The sequence below is a fragment of the Diadema antillarum genome, unplaced genomic scaffold, assembly GCF_040938485.1.
Source record: "Diadema antillarum isolate AM-2024a unplaced genomic scaffold, OU_Dant_1.0 scf00000098, whole genome shotgun sequence".
Taxonomy (NCBI): domain Eukaryota; kingdom Metazoa; phylum Echinodermata; class Echinoidea; order Diadematoida; family Diadematidae; genus Diadema; species Diadema antillarum.
In genome coordinates, this window is record NW_027270987.1 from 1,480,940 (window position 1) to 1,503,127 (window position 22,188).

Here is a 22,188-nt window from a genome sequence, read left to right on the forward strand (position 1 = left end):
GGTTTTAATCTCTGAGGAATTCCATCGGGCGCGATAACCAAAGTTCATCCCTCGTCCTGTCCGTGTTGAGTTGATATTTCCTGTCGTGTTGGTCGTCAAGAAAAACGAGAGCTTGTTTCCTCTGCAGCGGGGTTCCGTTCCCATCAGGCCAGCAATGGCGAGGGAAAATGCCAATGTCCTGCTCAACATGGGGAAAGGGAACACAAGGGGTTGTCTCTATCACCTTTATACAACATGTACATCGTGTAGCTCTATAGTGTTAGCAAGTGCTAAATTGTCAGACTTGCAAAATTGTATGTCCCATTTTGTACCGAGGGTACTCTATTTTCTGAATTCATTGGAAAGTACCATGCACAAATTCACCAGAGACGCCAACTGATTCCTTTTTCTTGCAGTACAATTTGATGCTGTTTTTGTCAAAACTACTGCAGGTTTCATGGAAAATACTGTTCCCAAGTTGCATCACTACAATAAACACCCGTCTGTCGCTTGCAGCGCTGATTGCAAGAAAGCTAAAAGTACTATTTGGGGGAAAACAACAACAACAACAACAACAACAAAATTCCTTCTCATCCCTCAGAATAGTGTCATGCTGTTTATACAAGGATGGCATCCCTGATGAGACTGTATAAACTGTATTTTGTGGCATAAGAGGCCAATTTGTTTTCAGGTTTTTTTCTCTCTCTCTTTTTTTTTTTGGGGGGGGGGGGTGTTTTGTGCAATGGTTGCAAGCAGTCAAGCGAGGCTTTTATGGAGTGCAATCTATGTACGTGGTAGTGTGGTGTTTGCTAACATGTTATTGAATATCTTAATCCCATACATTGCTGAAAGGTTCATAATGCTGAATGTTTGTTTTTGTGCATGGCAAACAACTCTCCCAAATATTTCACTTTCTATAATTTCTAGACACTAGTCAACTTGACCCTCAAGAGGTCATTGAAGGTCCCACAAACTGTAACTTCAGCCAGGAGGTCTACTGTATTCGAGGACTAGTAGAAGGGGTCTTGAGTATGGCAGATTTACATCACCTCCAGTACACAAAGATAACTTTTGTTCTCCTATGCTCCCCGCGCACACACTGACAGCATAAGTAATGTCATTGCCATGTGCTACCCGGGCTAGGATAGCTGGCATCCCAATTATCTCTTTCTCCATTCGTTGCATATATTCCGCCTTCCCACGCAGTTTGCTCTTTCATGAGGGTTCAGAGTCTTCACTGTGGTGTGCATGTGTGTGTCTAGTATTTGTGTGGGCACAAGAGTTCTAGACTGCAGTAAATTTTTGCATCACCAGTTTGATACTGTTACTGTACGTATATGGACAGGACTTACGTAGTGATCTGCACCTTCATATTTCCTCTGGTAGTGACTGAAAAAGTTGTCATCATCTCGTCTGTTTACACAACATAGTGTATAGGAAGTGGAAGTGGAACATCAAGGATGAGACATCCTTTCGGTCATGTAGAGTTTATTTCAACAAATATTGCCCACAGCAAGTGTATGTAGCCCTCAAAAAGAATTCCAAAGATAAATGAACAATAGTTTCAATCTAGTAACATTTGCTTGATAATGCTTGATAGTGGAAGATAAGCCTTGATGCAATATTGCAATATTTCCCAATGCAGAGACTCCAACTCTCCCGTTTTTGACGGGAGATCTCCCGCCGAAAACCAATTTTTGCAGAATCTCCCGGTCTCCCGCTTAATATTTAATTTCTCCCGCCCTGGCTCTGTGTCTCCCGTTGGAAAGGATTTCTTACTTATTGCTATTGCATGCTGAAAAAATAAGCCTTAGATAGCACCAGAGAGCATCTAGAACCCTAGGAACTTTGCGCTTCGCACACATCAATTTTGAGTCTCCCGTTTGCTAGGGGTCTCAGGCGGGAGAATCTCCAGATCAGAAGGTGCTTTAGGTTGGAGTCTCTGCCAATGTTGAACATATTAAAAAACTGTGCATGGGCCCTGGTGGATTCTATCCCCTTATTAAAAGGGATGGGACAGTTTCGTTTGACATTGTGCTTCAGGTTTCTTATGTTTTTTGATGATGATTTTTTTTTTTTTTTTTGAAATGATGAGAAGTCTCTTAAGATATCTTACAAAAAGTAACTAGTAAAAGCTGAATCCTCACCTCAACCAATACTGTACCATCCCTTTAAAAATGTTCAATTTTGGATATTTAGAGAAGAACTACACACTTCACATTTTTGTAGCTAGTCAGGTATCATAGACCTATCCGTATACAGTTGTACACTATACACGTAGTACTGTACTGTACAATTGTAGCTGTAGGAGACATAAACTGAAGCCTAATGTGTACATGCATGCTTTGCCCTTACAGAAAAGGTAGCGAGGTCACGCATGAAATCCGCAGAGGGAAAGAAGTGGTTCATTGCATACTGAGTATGTTGTGCAAATTCAATTCAGCGTGTTGCAAACCTGTTTTCGACAGTAATGATGTATCCCCATCAGCACATTACACCGAGTGCTCTTTGTGTGGGTCGTACATGTATGTTGGATAGATTGGAAATGCTGTAATACTGCCATTAAAAATGTGGATGAAGGACAAAAGTTGAAACCATCTTTCAAAATGAAGAATCAAATTGATACCAGATACCACATGTAAGAATACAATCGTTAAAATTGCAGATTGCTGCCTAGTACGGGTGGGTATTATATAGGCTACATTGTGAAGCGAAAATGCGAACTCACAGTGTCTCATTTCCTCTCATGCTTTCTTTCTCCCTCTTTCCTTTGGCCTTTCACTCCCTTATTTTCCCTTCCCATTGTCCTGTAGAAGAATGGGCTAATCCATTCTGTAAACCCTTTGGTTGGCCTGATGGGTGGTGAAAGAGACAGTCCTTTAAAGTGGCTTCATGCAGTTCTAGACGTGCAAATACCCCTTTTGAAGAACTCATTGATTAGTGGGCTGCGAGTCTGAGCTGCTTTCATCACTGTTCCTCTTTTTCTTTTTCTTTTTTAATTTGTGCACAGTCTACCGGTTACCGCCCCCACACTGGATTTTCATGGACATGCACCTTTGGAGAACACAGCCACAAGGCTTACAAAGTTGTTTGTTCATACAGATGACAATAGGCAGTTCAGATTATACCTCACACAATGTGAAAACTGAAATTCATGGGTGATTGTTGTTTTTACCACTTCCCTATCATATCTTCAGTCAGTATACTTTCCAGATGACTAGCAAATGATTGAGCAATGTCAAAGGTACAAAATGTATACTGTAGTGCAGTATTTCCAGCAGATTTACCAAACCAGCTACATGTATGTCATCACTCTGTATAAAAACAGATGTCACTTTGCCTTAATGCTAAACTCTTTTTTTCCCCCTCCATAGTACATGTACATATATATCACAGTTACACAAGTTTTACTACATAAAACAAAGCTTACATAAATTATTAATTTGTACATATACATTTTGTCTGAGTTTTCTACCTCCAGTTTTCTGTGGAATCTCTTCATTTCTGCTACAATTGTAATATCTATATCTACAAGTAGTGTCAGAGAAAGTTCATGATGAAGATGCAGAAGATTAGGCAATTCACTGTGTTTGTTTTTGTGTGTGTGTGTGTGTGTGTGTGTGTGTGTGTTGTTGTTGTTGTTAATTGCTTGCTTTTGTTTACTCTGATTACCATGATGTTGATGAAGTGGTGATTATGATGCTGTTAGGTTTGGTGGGTGAATAACTTTTTGGAATGTTGTAATATACAATTCAAGATCTTTTCAGCTTTCACTGTACACTGTACAAGTAGCAATGCCATTATCCTTGAAGAGTGTAAAATCATTCTTTAGAAAGACTTTATATTTAAGAAAGATTCTTTAATATAGTGCATTGTCCAATGTTTCTCTCATTGTGCCTTTACTAGACACTGACTGAGTTTGGAAGGTGTACAAAGTAATTTAAATTGACCGATATGTGCATGATCGACGGTGTATTTTATTTTGTTTGATGTGTGATTGGTGTTTGTGTGTATTGTGTAATGATGTTTACTCAGTAGATCTATAGGCTTTCATGGGTGATTTCCCATGATTTTAATATCTCTGGTATTCTGTTTTACATACAAGCTGTACAGTGTATGATTCGTTCACTAATACTGCTTATGCCTGTTGTCTTGTAGGAGGCTTCCGTGAGTTCTACAGACTGTTCCCCCATCTCTGCATAACGTCGGAAGACAGTGACTCAGATGAAAACTCACTGACGGACCTCGGCTTTGATAGACTGAAAATTGAGACGACTGGCCTGGTTGAAGCAGAAACGCCACTGGATAACCACTACCCAGCCCAAATCCTCCCCTACCTGTTTCTGGGGACGAAGCAGGACTCTGAAAACTTTGAACTACTGTCGAAACTGAGGATACAGTATGTTCTGAATGTCACGCCCAACATCCCGAACTGTTTCGAGGACAGCGGCATCAAGTACATGCAGATTCCCATTTCGGACCACTGGAGCCAGAACCTGGCTGCGTTCTTTCCAGAGGCGATTGAATTCATTGGTGAGTATCAGAGCTCAAAGATGCGGGGCAAGGCCAAGTTAAAAAAGATTGCCTGTCTGGTATCCTTCAATTGCTTGAACTTGTCCTTTCCTCTTTTTTTTTTTTTTTTTTTAATAATTCTCATGAAAAATGGTAATGTGGCTGGTGTTCTATCAAATGCAAAAATATATTAAGAGTAGAGAAGAAATGTTGGTAACAAATGATTATCTCCTGAGAAAAAACCAAAGATGTTGGTGAATGATAAAGTCTGATCAAGCTCACGAAAGAAAAAATGCATGTCTCAAAGATATCACAATGTGGGAATGTAAATTTAAATGAAGTAACAGTAATTTTACGTAAAGGCCAGTGAAAGGTCTTGTGGAAAGACAAAACATAATAATACTTGAAAGCCAATGTGATCACATTGTGCCATGATAGAAATTGGGATAAAAATCACCTTTTCTTGCTTCTGAATCAAACAGATTCCATTGTATCATGCAGTGAGTATTGTACCTTATGACCATGTACCACATGATGGCGCATGCAGTTCACACAAGATACAGCAGTGAAGCAGCAGCTCTATGAGGCATTTGTACACGAGTAAATCAGAATTCTTCCCTTCTATATACTGAGTACTACATTTAGTTTTCTGATTTTCATGATTTAAAAACCTTTATGATTGCATTGATATCACTGCCCAATCCACAAGAAGTAACCTAGTTTGGCATTACCAGTAGTAACTACTAGATCTGCATGGACATGATACAGTGTACTTGGCTCTTGACTACAGTGTTTCCCCTTTCTGGTTTATGGCAAGGGTCTGGGGGAGGGGTAGGATGGGAGACAGGTCATAAATCTGTGGTGGCAAGGACGGGTGCAGCTGCTACTGTGCTGCTGAGTGATCTTGATCCACCAATGTCCTTGACCTGTGGAGGCTTTTCTTCATGTTTCTCCCCTGTGCATTCACACATGCCATGCAGCCTGGCAGGTGGACAAAGCTTCGGTCTGTTTGCCTAGAATTGTGAGTGACGTTTGGGACCCATTCAAGTCCAGTATTGATGTTTTTGGCCAAGGCGAGTGGTTCTCAGCAATGGCAGAGATAGTCTTCTCAGAAATCTATGCCACAGGCATGGCATGCTCGGGCAGTTTAAATTCTTTTTCAGGTTCTCATATCGGGAAGGAGTGGATTATGACAATGATGTCGCAAGATGGCACACAGGTTCCAAGTCAGTTGTCACTGATGTACTTGTAACAATTGCCGATGTAGGTCTTATATCTGATAATGTTGTATTACTCAAGCCTGGCAGAGTGTGATAAGATATAAATGACAGGTGATAACATTGATAACATTTAAGCAACTTGAGGGCGTGTATCCTGACAAAGTTTCGTATTGTACTTGCCTCTGTAGTGTATTGATGATATAGATGTTTTATTACTCTGCTCACATCAATTGGCACATCAGTAAAACTATTGTGCATTTTGTAGACATTGTGCTTTGAAGGATCAGAGTAGCTGAAGTCAGTGTGCACACTGATTGGTGGTGGTGAGGGGGGGGGGGGGGGGAACCCAACAACGACCACATCTACTTTATTCCCTTTCTCTTTCTCCTATGAATGTGAACGACTGAAATGACTTCCCACTCTGCCATCAAACAGAATCCTTCTTTTGATCCCCAAGATTCCGTTCATGCTTTTCAATGAAGGAAGGTTGTTCTCCAAGCCTGCCCCAGGATAAAAGAACAATAGAAACCTATTAATAATTTCACCCTGAAAGAGTGGTTCAACCATGTCCCCACATTTCTGGTGTTTTCATATCCGGAGGCACTTTGTGTTGGCACCTCCCAGCTTTCTTTTCAGGATTTGCATTGAAGCTCATAACAGTGAGGGGGGGGGGGGGGGGGGGGATTATGAATCGTGACAATATGGCTGACAGTGTGCGAAAAGATGTAGTTGGAAAAACAGTGTACTTCTATATAAAAACGTGTATGCTCCAGGATGTTGTGACGTACACAAATCTACGCTTACATGTAGAGCCTACAATTGAGGTGCTGCACTGAGAGTGAAGCTTAAAGAATAGAAATGATTAATGCCCTCTCTCCCCCTCCTAAGAGTTCCCTCAACAGATGAAGAGGCATGGTGAACAGTTCTGATGATAAAGAGGAAAAATATTGTATGCCAATCCTTGTGGCTTGTCTTATTTTGAAGGGAAATATAGCTTTGGAGGCTGAGAGGTTGCCTGAAATGATAGAAGACTGGGAAAATGCCCCAATCTGCCAATATTGGCCGTCAGCACAAATAGTCAAACCAGCTCTAAATTGCAGCTGTATTACTGTACTCCTCTATCACATGCAATCGGTCGTATGCAGCCATTTCCACCCCAAATTGGTAATCTGCCACCAGAGTACGCAATGCAAATGGAACAGGATTTAGACTGGTATTACATTGCCTTGCTGCACAGGATTGAACAATGAGCCATCAAAGTCAGGCCAAATTGCAATCACTTTGGAGCTTCAATTACTCCAGACTGCCTGAACCCATAAAGTATGAATGGATATACAGCATAAATTCAATTACTCTAAGTTATTTAAGGTCTGTATCTGTAGGCAAGTCTGAAGTGCGTGTTATTTTTGTCTCTTGTCGGTCACATTTTGTCTTATTTTTACTATATCCTGTCTGCATTGTTCCAGGTTAGGCTTTGTTATATTGCCTTTGCTTACCATGGCACAGGTAACACATTCTTTGCTTGTCCACCAGCCTAATCTCCAGATCAGAAGGTGCTTGGGGTTGGAGTCTCTGCTGTCCATCCACCCATCAGTCCTTCCCTCTATCCATTTGCTCATCTGTCTCTCCCTTTGACCACTCATTGCTGCCTTGCTTGCCTTGAAGCTGAAACTAATGCCCAATGTTTTGCACACATTAGACTCGTGTCAATCATTTTATGATGAAATGAGAATATTGAACTACATGTACAGTTTGATGACCTAGTATTTATCTTCAAACAGATGGAACATGAATTCAAGCAAGTCAGGGGATTCTTGTTTGAATTATCACAGTACTGTGACATGCCATCTTTTAAGTGCATTTTTTCGGGGAAAAAATACAATAGTGTATATCCCAAACTCTGTTGATCTTATATAAATGGCAATTATGCTCACCTCACCAGCATTAGAAAATTATGATTTTGAGTCACATGACTCCAGATACCATTTGTGTGTGATGTGCCCATGTTTGGGGGTTCTGCATCCCCCATAGTTCTTTTGGAAAATGATAGTAAAGTTGTGAATATTTGGGAATTCATTCCTCCTCTTGACCATCTCAGTTACAATATAGGCCCTACATGTATACCAATTCTGAGAGATAGTAGGGCCTACAACAATAAATGAGATTTCAGGATTTTAATTTTCATTTCATACTGGTTTTAAAGAAAGGATTCTGATTTTACTTCACATTTCTGTGAAGAAATATGTGTTTTCTTTACTTCTTTTGTCAAGCAGACATTTAACAATTTGTAATAGTCAATCTTACAAAAACTGGTAATGTTTTGAATCTGCTGTTACATACAGTATGCAATGTACATGGTTTTGTGTACATGATACTGAGTACATTGTTGTAGGACCTTCAGTAAATTGGAATAGTGCATTTGTGACTTGTTCAAATGGTATGCTGCATTACCAGTAGGCACATGGATAGTTCGCATAAATGGATCACTTGCTCACTGTGCCTAGAAGATTTTTAATCTCATTAGACCTGTCATGAGGTATCTCCATGCAGTATTTACAAGCCTGTGTGGACATGAGATGAACAGTGCATTTTGTGGGTATATGATTTCACTGCATATTGCTCTTTCACTGCAGTTGGTGGAAGAAAAAGAGGAAGGGGGAAAAAGTCCCTCCATTTGAAAATGCAGTTGAGGAAGTCTTGCAGGCCACTGCTGCGCTCCCAGATCCAGAGACTAAATGCGATATCAATTCTTGTATTTCATTTCCTGTTTTGGCTGTGTTCCAAGAAACTCATCCATGTTAAAAGACTTTCTTGTGCGGGGTCTCGCCAGCAGCAGTCTTTTTAAATGTCGGGTGTGTGCAATATTTCCATTGCAACATTGGCATAATATTATGGCCCTGGCAGTATGTACATTGCATGCTTGCTTTAGCAAGGTCTTTGCTTTTTATCTTTTCTTAGATGATTCCAGAAAGAGCCAAGCAGTGGAGTATTCTGTTGTTATTGTGTCACTTTTTAGTTGCAATGAGTCATGACAAAAACAAAAATTGCTGATCACTGAAAAGAATTCCTCAGAATACCTGTTGAATTTGTACAATATTGCATGATATCCTAATGGCATGCTAAAATACTGCAGAAATATAGTGGAATATGCGCAGCCTCTCTAAATTGGAAGAAAATGTGGTACTGATTGTTGTAGTCTTTGTTACAACATTAGTTGATTCACAGATTTGCAAAGTTGCAGTTGCTTGTCTTGTGTTTCACTGCGTTCATTCCCAAAAGAGTGACTGGACTGATAACGGACAAACCAGTTTGAGTAGGAACCAGCGGGGAATCTTGAAGTGAAAGAAGGTTCTGAGAAGCACAGCAAGAGACCAACAGGCTTCTTGTGGAATGAAAGAGGGATTCTTTTCAAATGCATGCCTTGCATTATTGCATTTGGCGTGGGAAGACACATGTACTGTATATATGGAGTGGGTTTGAAGGGAGGGCGAGTTTCGCACCTTTGTAGCATACAGGTCTTGTACATCAATCACATCTGATTTGTACTCAAGACTGTTTCATAAATCCTACTGTTTGGTCAGATACACAGCCGTAAATCATGCACTCAAACTCTGGCCTGTACAAGATCAATCATGCCTCTTCATGCAACAAGGACAAAATGGAGTCTAATAATCTTTGTTAGGGGAGGCTTTGTGAGGAATGAAGGAGAAATGGGAAAATGGTAGCCTAAAAACAGAGCAAAATCAGACAGCTCTTAGACTTGAAAAACTATTTCATTGTTATCTGTTGAAACTCCAACATGGCATCCTGTTGTCATTGGTGGCACCGTCAAATATCTTGGTCATGTGAATGTGGCATTGCTTGCCAAAATGTTCACTTGTTTTCATGTGCAAAAACACACAAAAATGTACAATAAAAAGTGAATTGAACTTGTGTACAAATGTACTTCTGTTGTGTGCTATGAGAGCAATTGATTTCTAATGGTCACTGGAAGATGTGAGAAAATATTTCTTCAACAAATAGTGATAGCAATTAACTTCTCAAACAAAACAGATAGGCAGACAGATAGACTCAACAACACTACCCTCTTATGACCACTCCAGGCCAAGTTGACAGCTTCAAGTTCTCATGTTGGATGGTATATGTACAACTCATATGTTCACTATTGTTTTTACCTGTATTTGCTCAAGATTCAGTAAATTCTTCTACCTGTATTATTCTTCATAATGACAGTTCATTCTCTTAAACAAAAAAGAAGCTCTATTGAAGAGACAGATTATGTTGATATTGTAGTTGAGGGGGGGGGGGGGGAGTTCTTTTTGTTTTAAGTGAGAAACCAGTAAAGAAGAAAAGAGTTTTTATGGAAATCAACGTATCATTGATGATGTAGTGATCAAAGTAAAAATTGCCCTGATTATAAGATAATTGCCCATTTTGGCTGTTTTTGGAATCCCTCAGTTCACAACGGGGTTATTTTGCGTCAAATTTCATCACAAAAGTCTGCTTTTAAGTTTGTTTATTTCATGTAAGATATCGCAGATTTCACATTTATTTTGAAACTGCTGAAGATGCAGCAAGTCATAGCAATCTTCGATTTCCGTCAAATATAGCATCTCCTTCAGACAAATTCAACATTCGTGTTCTTTTGAAGAGTATGTTTTGTTTTCTTTTTTTATGAGCAAAAACAAATGGCAACCCGTACAGTAAGTACTGACAAAAAAAAAAAAAAAAAAAAAGAGGTTAAACCATGTGAAGATGATTTTTGTTTTATAAAGTGCTGGCATGATAAGTTATGGCATGGGCTCAGTGTATCGAAAGAGATACTTAACACCTTCGCTGATCATAGCCACTGCGGCCCTGCCTCCTGAAGTGAAAGCAGATTTCCTGTCTGTGACTAACGAGGAAGTTGTGATCTGCTTACGATAACCTTTTTTTTTTTTTTGCTGTAGCTTCAGTTATATCACTATCAGTGCCGAACTTTCGACTTGGAAAAAAAAAAAAAACTTCTTACCCAGGCAAGAACCTCTGCATAGAGTATTATGTGATTGGTGTAGATTTGTAGGCACATGAGATGTCCAAAAAAGCTGGAATATCATGTGCGATCACTTTCATAACTTCGCTGGACACAAGAGTATCAAATGTGTCGTACAATGTACTGCCAAGACCGTGTGCATGGGATTGCATACTTTTTGAACGGTTGCCATCAGTGCATGACACTTGAAGCCTGATAGTCGCGGGAGCGGAAATTTTCAATTGATTACTAGTCGGCATTTCCTTTTGGCAGATTAAAAGACTTATGCATCGAGGTCAATTCATAGTGAAATGGAGTCATTTTTTTTTTAATCACTCATATTTGTCACAAACTAGAATGAGTTACTGTGAATAAGCGGGAAATTACTAAACTTTTTTTGCACATCATATTCTTCCAAAGTTTTCCAAAAGCCTTGTGATACCATACTTAAAAATGGGAGAGGCGCAGCGACCTCTTTGTGCCCCAAAGTTTCTTGAATAACTGGCAAGTGAGAAAATAATCTTGGAACTGCCATACAGTGCTAATAACTTGCTTGTGGTTACCCGGCTTGGCATCTGAAACCATCCAGATTCACGTTTGGGCTCCTGGAAACATAACTGTGGTCCCCTCTCCTTTGCAATCGGAGCCTGTGAAAATTTTGTACCAATATCTAGGGCCTACATGTACATTTATGCTGGTTTTGTCAAAATGAGTTATTTTAGCAAATCATTGTTGAACCGCAAATGTAACAACATGCGAAAATGTCACTGTGCGCTGGGGTAATATTGTATAAGCCGAATATTCTGTTGACCCCCTCATTCACAGCTTGTAACAGCTTATACAGTATTCAGATAACTAGAGTTACAGTAGATGTTCATATGACAATCTACACAGCTTTTTAGGTGATACGCTATCAGCGTATCACCTATTGTGATTGTCAAAATTTCTCTTTTTTTTTATTCTTCTTTCTTTCTGCCACATTTTGTGTCGTCAATATCTCAACAATGACATTACGGAATGACATGACATTTTCAGTCAACATGTCTCATAACAATATCTGGGCACAATAAGGTTTTCATGACAGTAACATATCTATGACGTCATCTAGGCGCCATTTTGTGATTTTCGGACCTTGTCACATGATCGATCATAACTTCATAACTAGATATCATTTTTGCATCATTTTCGGTGGACATAAAGTTCAGGTCAGGCTCTATCTTACTTTTTGACGCTAGTTACCAAGGTCATCATTACGCGCGCGTTTGGGCGCGTCAAAATTTTAAAAGGCTCAAAACGACTTCCCAATGGGAAATCTCGAAGTTTCAGACAATTTTAAGCGTTTCAAACATTTTCTCGCGTGCGCGTCCGTCCGCGCAATTTCGCGCGCAGAGGGCGTAACCAACATGAAAATGCAATTTTTTTGACTGATTTGGATTTCTGATACTTTGAGTAACAATATCCATTGATTTCCGATCGATTTTGACCTATAACAAAGGAATGCACTGGCGTCAAAGTCGAAATTCCGCGCGCGCGTCTTTCTGCAAATATAGTGAAAAAACATGTTTTTGTTTATGTCGCCATAGCTCTTGAAAACGTCTGGTGACCCTATATTTCTATTGCATATTACAAAAGCATATGAATTGGAAATAACGTTTCAAGTACCAATATTGCCAGGAAAACTCATGACGTCATTATATCATCATCTGAAATCAAAAAAGTGGAATTAATTTTTTTGAGGTACTGTTTCTGACATTCATTTACTCGTATCTCTGTTGTTTAAGCTCAATATTATCCCAAATTCAGATATGTTGTACTTTGAACATTTGCCTTTTAAGTCCATGTCATGCTTTTGATATTTGATGACGTCATCATAACTTAAATTGTGATTAAAGGTAAAGACGCAAAGTCGGACAAGTTTACGTGTATTGTCTATGGGAGGTGATTTTTTTTTTAAACCATGCATTGACTTAACAACGTTTAAGCACCTTTATCTCAGCTGATTTTGCTTCATTTCCTCTGTAACTTTAGTATGTTGTAGCTGAGACAATAAGCTGCAGTAATCATGCATTTTATTCTTTGAAATCTTCTCATCAGATTGACAATTTTGCAGTTTAAAACTGAAAATGAAAATGGAATGTGGACAAAACGATTCCTCATGTATCTTTCACATACATAAGTTTACGTTCCCCATATTTTCTCGTCGAGACGTATGGCCGAGTGGATAAAGGCGACGTCTCAGAGACTTGAGGTTGCGGGTTCGAACCCCACAAGATCACGAAACAAAATACTTAGCTATTTTACTTTTTTTTTCTTCAATTTTGTATTACATATTCGTCCATGTAGAAATCACGTTCGTATATAAACGCACCTATACACACACACAGACACACACACACGCCATATCCCTCTTTTTTGTGTGTTGGAGACCACATTGCTTCGACTGCAGCAAAATTTTGCAGGTTGACTTTGTCAAACCGATCATAGTATGTAATGACGACGACTGAGGTGTTGTACTTCGAACAATTGTCTTTCAAGACGATGTCATTGTTTTGTAATTTGATGACATCATTACACTGAAAATTGTGATTAAAGGCAAGGTATCAAAACCAGCCGATTATAGGTTTTATGTCTGCGGGACGTATTTTTCCCAAGTTGCCAGAAATGGCATAGCGACCTCAGTCGTTACAAGGCCGCTTTTCCGTCTAGCAATGCAATAGATGTTCACACGGCCACGTTAGTTGAGTGGGTTTTGACTTCCCCCCTGTTATATCTATACATTGTTTTTTTTTTTGTCTTACCATTTCCGTGGATGACCCGTGGCCGAGTGGTTACAGAAACGGTTTCGCATGCACGCTCAATATAACTTCAAGGTGCCTATATCACATTCTTTTCTTGTCGATCACAGATGACCGTCATCTGATGACCACAAGCGTATCACCTAACTCGTCCTCAATGTGACGAGTTTTCATGTGTCGTTCCATTTGTTATGTGAGTTGGTGGCAGTACAAGTAGATACAGTTAGCGTGGGCAAGTCAATACATACTGCTAATACACCCACCTTTAAACGTCATGTACAAGTAGGTAGTAGCATGAATAGCTTTCAAGTACATAAAATATTTCCATGTACCACAGACACTCACTGTCTTATTTTACTCCTTTTTTTATTATTCCACTCCTTTTTTTATTATTCCTCTCTATTTTTGGAGTTTGGATTCAATTTGGAAGAAAAATTGGGACACACATTGTAATATACTGACTTGTGCTATTGTGGGGGTGGGTAGGACAGTCTCAATATACCAGGAATGACTTGTGACTGGTCATCCGTAGTTTTCTCCCTCAAAATAGTATGGATGATGAGTGTATTCTTTCTAAAGACTTCATAGAGTGTGACACATTCCTGTAAAGAAAATGATGTTCAATTTTTGAGGAGAGTAGCCTGTAATATGACATCCATAGCTATCTGTGCAGCTGTGTTATTGTGTGTTTTTGTTCAGAGTTGTCTATACACCCATGAATTCCCTTTTCTTATGAAATCCTAAGAAAGGATTGAGTGTGCATTTTATAGCATCCTGATTCTGAACCCTCTGGGTAATGTCAAGTCACCATCACATGCACCTATGACATCGCAGCACGCATATACAACTGTATACTGTACGGCGTGGATTATTTTCTCCTGTATGGAGGGGAGTGCAAAGCAGGCTTGTGTAGCAGCAACAACAACGACACACTTCTCGGCAGCGAGCAATACCACAGCACAAAAGCCCTATAACTGTAGTGTATTGTTAGAGTGTGTGCATGCATGTGTGTTGAGTGGGAGGCTCAAATCCTGTGTTGCTGTGCACAGGGAGGACCGACCGGTTTCGGTTCATTTCCCACCCGCTCTGTTTGCTCTGTCTGCCAATGAGGAAGCTCGGTTTCCTATGTAGTTTTGAACTTTACCCTCTAGCTATTAATTTGTATGCCATACATAGAGAGGCGGTACTAAACCCTCTTCAAGGTCTCTGTCAGAACAACCTCCTGCAGTGGACCATAAAAACTATTGCAGGATGAGCAATACACTTCCATCCAAGACGAATATGTTGCAGCGCATTAGAGAAGAAGATGGAAAAACCACTGCTGTCTTGAGCTTTTACTTCCTGTCTACACACTCTAAACTGAAGATGCGCCTTTAAGATGGACATAACACCACATTGTCACTCAATATCACAATGCACACTTTAAAGGGACGTTCTCGCACTTAAGAAATATCATCCTGATGAAAATTGGTTTTCAAATTGAGATATCCAAAAAATGCTGACATGCCCCAACTTTATTAGTATCTCTTTGTTTCACCTGATATCTCAGCCATTTCAAAACCGATTTTCATCGAATAAACTTTTGATACCCCTTAGAACTGCATGCTCTTTGACATCTCATAGAGTGGTTTCTGAATATCTCGCTAAATCTTCACCTCAACCAGAACTGTACACCCCCTTTAAAGCAAAACACCTCTCCACAGTACTAATGAACAGAGTAGAATCAAGTAAAGTGCATGGCATCATCCAAGTCAGGCACCAAAGTATGCAACTTCTTAAATTTGAAAACATCCTCACATGCTTTCACTACATAGCAGTTTGGTAGCAACCACATACACATACCAACACAAGTAAGATATTTAGGCAAATATGTCATTGCTTCTTAATCTCAAAAGTTTTATTTATAGAGATAAGTGTAGACATATTTTAGATAAGTTGTAAATTAGACAAACCACTACCCTTATTAAAGGGTAATTCTGTCCTGATATCATGTTGCTTTGCATGAAAACAGAAAAATCAGAAAAGTAAATCAGTGAAAATTGGGGGGGGGGGATTTTTGAATAGTTAAAGTGTAGAGGGCAGGACAAATTGGCAACGCTGTGTGACAAAGATGTTGAGCAGCTCTCCACTTCATTTGTACACAAAAAGAAAAAGTCACAAATTTCATTTTCTCACTGGGAAATTTTCTGTAGATCTGTTCTTAGTGTACACATACAGCGTACATTTTTGCATGTCCTGTAGTCCTGTCTGTGCATGACGTGCAATGGAGGACACTAGTTACACACAACTGATGTGTATCAAGTATGGACAAACAGTGTACTGTATGCAGCATGCCCAATCCCTGATATTCAGATTAAAAAAGAAAAAAGGAAAACGTTTCTGTTAGGCATACAATGCATTTCTATCCAGGAAATGTAGAATGTACAAAGTTACCTTGTAATTTTTTATTCACATCTAGCACTGATTGTTTGGACGACTGGCAAGATTTTCACTTACCGTAAAGTTCTGTGTATAAGACGCACCCGTGTATAAGACGCACCCCTACTTTCGGACCTAAAATTAAAAAAAAAAAAAAAACACGAAAATTTCCACGCAAATATTGCATGTGTCATACATATTATTTCAGCTCAAAATTTCCCTAGAATGCAGCGTGTATTTGCTCTATTTTTCGTTTCCTTTTATACTTTCTTTTAACGGTATTCATCGGACATCGGCAAAATATGGAAGACGCAAAATGCGAGACTTGTCTCGGTACTCACTTGCTATTGTTTCGCCTTTCAATCGTGGTACATGTGTCATGCATATCGTACTCATGAGTGTACAGTACGATCTTTGCTGTCATACATAGCAGAAGGTGTCTTGCATATTGACGCATGTCAGACTGGACGGTTCATTACGAAAAATAAGAAAAACATCAACAAGTGTAGCAGAGGGATCATACAGCGAGACGTACGGTGCGTACGGTAATTACACTCACTGTTGTTTCGCCCGGAGGGATTACCAGTAACGTGTGTGTCTCTTGTACCATGCTTGTATGCACAGTGCTAGCCTTTTGCAAAAGGCAGCTCGCTATAATTTCAGCAAACGCACACAGAGAGCAATGGACTTGCACACACAGCGCGCAACGGGCAAGCGCGCTCCGATCCGATTGCTGTGTGCACGCGAGTCCATTGGAAGAGCCGACCTACATGTATATCTCAGTGTCAAATCTTGTATAAGGGTGCATTGTATGTTTGGAAAAGATACACACATCATTATATTGTTGTTAATATTGAGCAGTCAAGAGGTCATGTCGTTAATGTGCATGTTTATGCACACAGACATTGTATTTTGTGCAATGTGTTCACCTGTACCCAAATGTGCTCTTCGATTGTGACGATGCTTGCTATGCTATTATGGCAGCATGCCTTCATGACGCACATGGAAACACAAAACAAGCGGTCGAGGTTATGTGGGGGGGGGGGGGGGGCTCTTTTTAGGAAGCCAGAAAAGCAGCCAAATTACTCTCCTTCTATTATTCATGGCTGGTACTCATTCAATATTGACGTGTCGTGGTCCAGGAGGCCGGATGTAAGGTGTGCGGCAACATTTTGCCCTGACTCAGGATTTATGAGAGGAGGAGAGAGAAAGAAAGGAATGTATGCAATGCATACCTTATTCATTCTCATACAATGCACTGTTTACTTTCTGAATGCGTATGTCAACCATACCCATATCAAAGCATGAATGCATGTCATGAAAGTGCCTCATGTGGAACTGTGTTTGTTTCATAGATCTACATAGCGCCCACTAACATGTTGGGGAGAAAAGAAGGCTTCTCTGTGATCTTGTATACATCATAGTTGCCATTTTTCTTTTCCTTCAAAATTTTTAATGTATGAGTGTTCAACAGCAATAGCCATGGCTGGTTTATATATTAACTTTGGATCTGTGTATACATTACATTTGGAGTCTAAAGACAAGCATTTGTACATTCAACATTAGAATTTTTGCCACACTGGCACTTGTCCATGAAAATTTGGAGGGAATTTGTTTAAAAAATAGTTGGACTTTGCTGCCGAGATGCTGGTCTTCAGTGATCCAAAGGCACATATATGTGTCATATTTTTGTCCCCTTACCCCCCCCCCCCCCCCCCCCCCCCCCCCCCCCCAAAAAAAAAAAAAGAAAAAAAAAAAAGAAAAAAAAAAAGGAAAGAAATGACCAATTTACAAGTATTCATTTCAAGCACTACTTTTAGCCTCAGAACAGAGGGGAATCTACAATTTTCTTGCTGAAGTAAGTGATTGATTAAAAAAAAGATAGATGGAGGGTGTGGAACGGCTCTTATTAATGTTTCTATTAAGGGACACACATATACTCACACACAAAAAAATGGTTATGCATTGTTACAACTCTACTAGCAATTTTGTGGCTTTTCTTTATAAATATCCATAAAAAGATTTTATGGGGTTGGGGTTTTATGTCCGGCATAAAACAGCAGGAGGGCCTACTTGGTGTGACGGAAACATCTTTATGATGATGAGAAGCTAAACTTGTATATTTGTAGGCAGTTGAATAGGCAACATTTTCTTTTTCTTTTTTACATTTCATGGAGTCGGGTTGAACAAAAGGTAACTTGTATCATACACTGTATTTAGACATCATACTTTGGTGAGGTTTTGATTAAGTATGGTGTGGGCAGATCATGATTAACTAATATCTGATATAAGTTGGCTTTCCTATGGAGACTCTGCTTCACACACTATGCTTGTGCAATATATATCCACTCATTGACAAGTTTCATATTATCTTGAGAGGCATCTGATATGATGTATGTGCAAACCTTATAAACAGTAGGCCGAATTGGGAATGGGAAAAAATGTCAAACAAAAATAAATGAATATCATGTAGTTTTAAAGAGTGAATGCGGTATAAGAGTCAATAGAATCAAATAGAAAATGAAATATAAAATTTGTGTGTATGTACCCCCTGAACTGAATGCTTGGTGATTTAGTGATACTCAGCTGGTTGTGACTCCAAGTATTCATCTGACTGCAGTGAATTCTTCTTCAAAGGTTGTTTACACTGCATCACCCACTGTCATATGTCACTTGGCCCTCGATGCTTTAAGTGCTCAGAAAATAATAATAAAGGAAATGGCATTCCCTGCATCAGGGAGTGTTATTGTGGATGTTTGCGTGGCACCCTTCATAAAGTCGTCTTTGTAATCATCATTGATGGAATTGGTTTGCCACGAGTGGGAAACCAGTGTGTTGTGCAGAAACACATCAAATGTGACTCACTGATAGTGTGTAATCAATACTAAACTGGTGTTCGCAGTTTTCCCCAGCAGTCAGTAATTGTAGTAGATGTTGTGCCGTTGCATTTCTATGGCAGTAAGTGAAAACAATAATCTGCTAAATGTGTATCTCAACTCCCATGTGGGGGGATGTAACTGTAACTGTGAGTTCGGTGAGGCAGTTTGTACTCTGGGTTGATGTTTTGAAAGAATCAGGAAAAAAAGCAGGGAAAGAGTGGGGGGAGGAGAGACGCACCAGTGGTATGAAACCATGGCATACATGTACATGATCATTTAGCTCAGAGCAATCGAAAGTGACAATGAGAGGAATGGGTTCCAATGTACAAAGTGCTCAATAATATTTCTGTTGCCACTTCTTTGTTTCTTACCTCCTGGATTTCTAGTCGTCTGCCCCGAAGGGTGCCTGAGGTATGACAATTACGTTGTATTCAGAATGACAGAAAACAGTAGTCCAGAAAATGCAATGGTTGTGCTGAAATGCTAACAAATTTCCATATTTGTATGTGGATCAACAGGGCCAACAACAACAACAACAGAAAGATGTATTGAAAGAAGAAGGCAAGATTGATTAGAAAAAGTGACTTGCAAGTTTGTCAAGAGAAATGTGAAGACAGTGAACTATAGTTGTTTCTCAGCCCTTCAGTGATAGAGATTTGATGAGTTTGATATATCCTTGGTTATTGTTTCAAAAAAACAGATATGATTTTAATGCATCATGTCATTTGCAAAATGTGGATTAAACAAGAATTGAAAGAAAGCTGATAGTTGACAAAAATCGTCCACAGCATTTGATCATGCCTGCAGGATATAGGCATCCATGTTGATTAATGTATCTTTCACAGTTATGCCATGTGGCATTAAATGTTATATACTTCATTTTTTTTTTCTCTCTTTTTTTGGTGTGTGCTATATGTATATTACATATAGTTCTCCACTCATTGTGCCAAAATCCCAAACATTTGCTTTCTTAGCCAATTTAGCCACCCATCCGAATGAAGCCTAGTTCAAGGAAAGTAAACACTCAACACATTTGTGACCGACATGTCATTTCAATTTTTTGCCAATTATGTGAAACTGTTGTCTCACATTTTCAAGACCCGTACTGTCTGTAGACCTATTGGGAGAACCATGTGATATGGCGGAGGCATACCAGTCACCATAGCGACATTTCTAGTTCCATCTGTTTTCATTAATGCTTTCTGATTAGAACTCACATGCTATCATGCATGAAACACATACAGACTTGTACTAGTCCACAGTTACAGTGTACATGGTGTCCACCTTTAGGAATGGAAGGAGCAAGGAAATGTTCTGAATTTACTGCCATCTCATAAATAATTGAAAGTCGGATAGAGGAGTTGTCTGTACCTGCAGGTAATCATGTCATTAAAGGACAAGTTCACCTTCATTAACACGTGGGTTGAGTGAATGCAGCAATATTAGTAGAACACATCAGTGAGAGTTTGAGCAAAATCGGACATTCCGTTAAAAAGTTATGAATTTTTGAAGTTTCTGCTCAGTCACGGCTGGATGAAAAGACTACTATGACTTGTGATGTCACATGAGTACAACGATATAAAGAAAGAATAAAGGAAATTCAACATATTTCCATTTTTCTCGCATAACAAAAGAACACTCGACTTCTCTCTTTCAGAAGGCAGGGGGAATAATATCATCCTTAACATATGTCAGTAGCAAGTCGAAGAAATGTGCGCTTTATTCAAAAAGTAAAGGTTTGTGAAATTCTCTTTTTATTTTCCTTGTATAGTTGTACGCATGTGACATCATTCACTGTAGTAGTCTTCTCTTCCAGCAGTAACTGCGCAGACACTTAAAATATTCGTAACTTTTGAATGGATTGTCCAATTTTCCTCAAACTTTCACTGATGTGTTGTACTAATATTGCTGCATTCTCTTAATCCTTATGTATATGAAGGTGGACTTGTCCTTTAAAACCTTTTTTATTCAGCTTGCAAAGCGTCGCTCTTATAAACAACAACAACAACAAAAGTATACTGAATGCAATTGATAGTGTCTTTCCCAAGAGCATGATGGATGAAATTTGAAAAGCTCTGATGAAATTCAGTCCCTGGGGTATGAACTATCTCAGCTAAATCCCGGAGCTGCGCTTGTCTAATGGATATTTTTAGCTTACGCATGACACAGAGAGGAAGTTGTAAGGCCAGCAAAACAAACAACCCCATGTACCCCAAACATATTCAGCTGAATGGTGCAAAGTGTGAGATCGCATGGAATGTGTGAATTCAGTATCTACGTGGTACGGTTGTATGTCCATGCAGAAATGCTGTATGGACTTCAGCATCTCACAGTGCTGTCATACATTTGTATGGGCCTACGTTTTTGTGTATGCATCAACTGATGTTTGGTGGGGCACAGATATGTCTCCATGTTTGTATCAGTCACCCCCCCCCCCCTCCCTTTTTTTTTTGGGGGGGGGGGAGGTAAATAGGAAGATACATAACAATTCTGTTGATATACAATGTATCAGCTCTTATATGTAACATGTAACCAAACTTTGCATTTGAGTGGCCACCTGATGGCGGAAGCACTTGTTTCCTGTCTGTCCCATACTCCTGCATTAGTCACTGACTTGGCACACATGCTGTTGACTGGCTTGCCACCTCTCAGTCCCCCCAGATTACCCCCCCCCCCCCTTTATCTGATCGCTTGTTCATCTCATCCTAAATGGATCTCAGTACTTCCTGCTCAATAAGAAGCTTTAAAAAAAGAAGCCCACAGTTATAATTCTCTCATTACTAAGTCTGCATTAGTTTCTTTCAACACCTATAATCCTTGGCATATTTACCATATTGTTTCAAATGCTGTTAGATTTTATTGTGTGTAGCTGGTCTAGCAATAGAAATGAAACATATGGCCCTATAGATGCATATCCTTGGTGCCAGAAGTGTGCTGCCGAATGAATTGGTATCTGAGGAAATGAGTGTCGGGCCGCACGCCCTCATCTGTTCTTGCGGTGGAATTTTCTATTGATGCCACTGAAACAGATTCTGAATACTGTATGCTGAAGATGTTCACTTCCATTGTGGGTTTACAGAGCCATGTGCACCATGTTGTATTTTAAAGGCAGTTTCACTTCAGCAAGAATCTCTTCTCATCCCCCGATACTATGAAAACAATGGTTTGGACGATTATCAAAACAGGCAACCGATACCTGAAACAAGTGGACTCTTAATCCAAGACACATAACCGGTTATGTACAAATTTACACTCGTTACATGTGTGCTCTGTTTGTGTGATACTTATTTCCCACGGTAAGGAACTGCTCTCTTTTTTTTTTCTGTCAAGTACAATTGTCATAACTGCACTACAATAAGTACAAAGATACATGG

General features: G+C 39.5%; 1 protein-coding gene across 1 annotated transcript in view; it reads left to right on the top strand.

Moving 5' to 3' along the window:
• Nucleotides 1–22,188, top strand: part of LOC139718684 (dual specificity protein phosphatase 6-like) — a 33,091-nt gene that overhangs the window by 4,802 nt on the left and 6,101 nt on the right. The window contains exon 2 of the mRNA XM_071630142.1: nt 4,138–4,512. Within this exon, the coding sequence (XP_071486243.1) occupies nt 4,138–4,512 (375 nt within the window). The remainder of the gene's footprint in view (nt 1–4,137; nt 4,513–22,188) is intronic.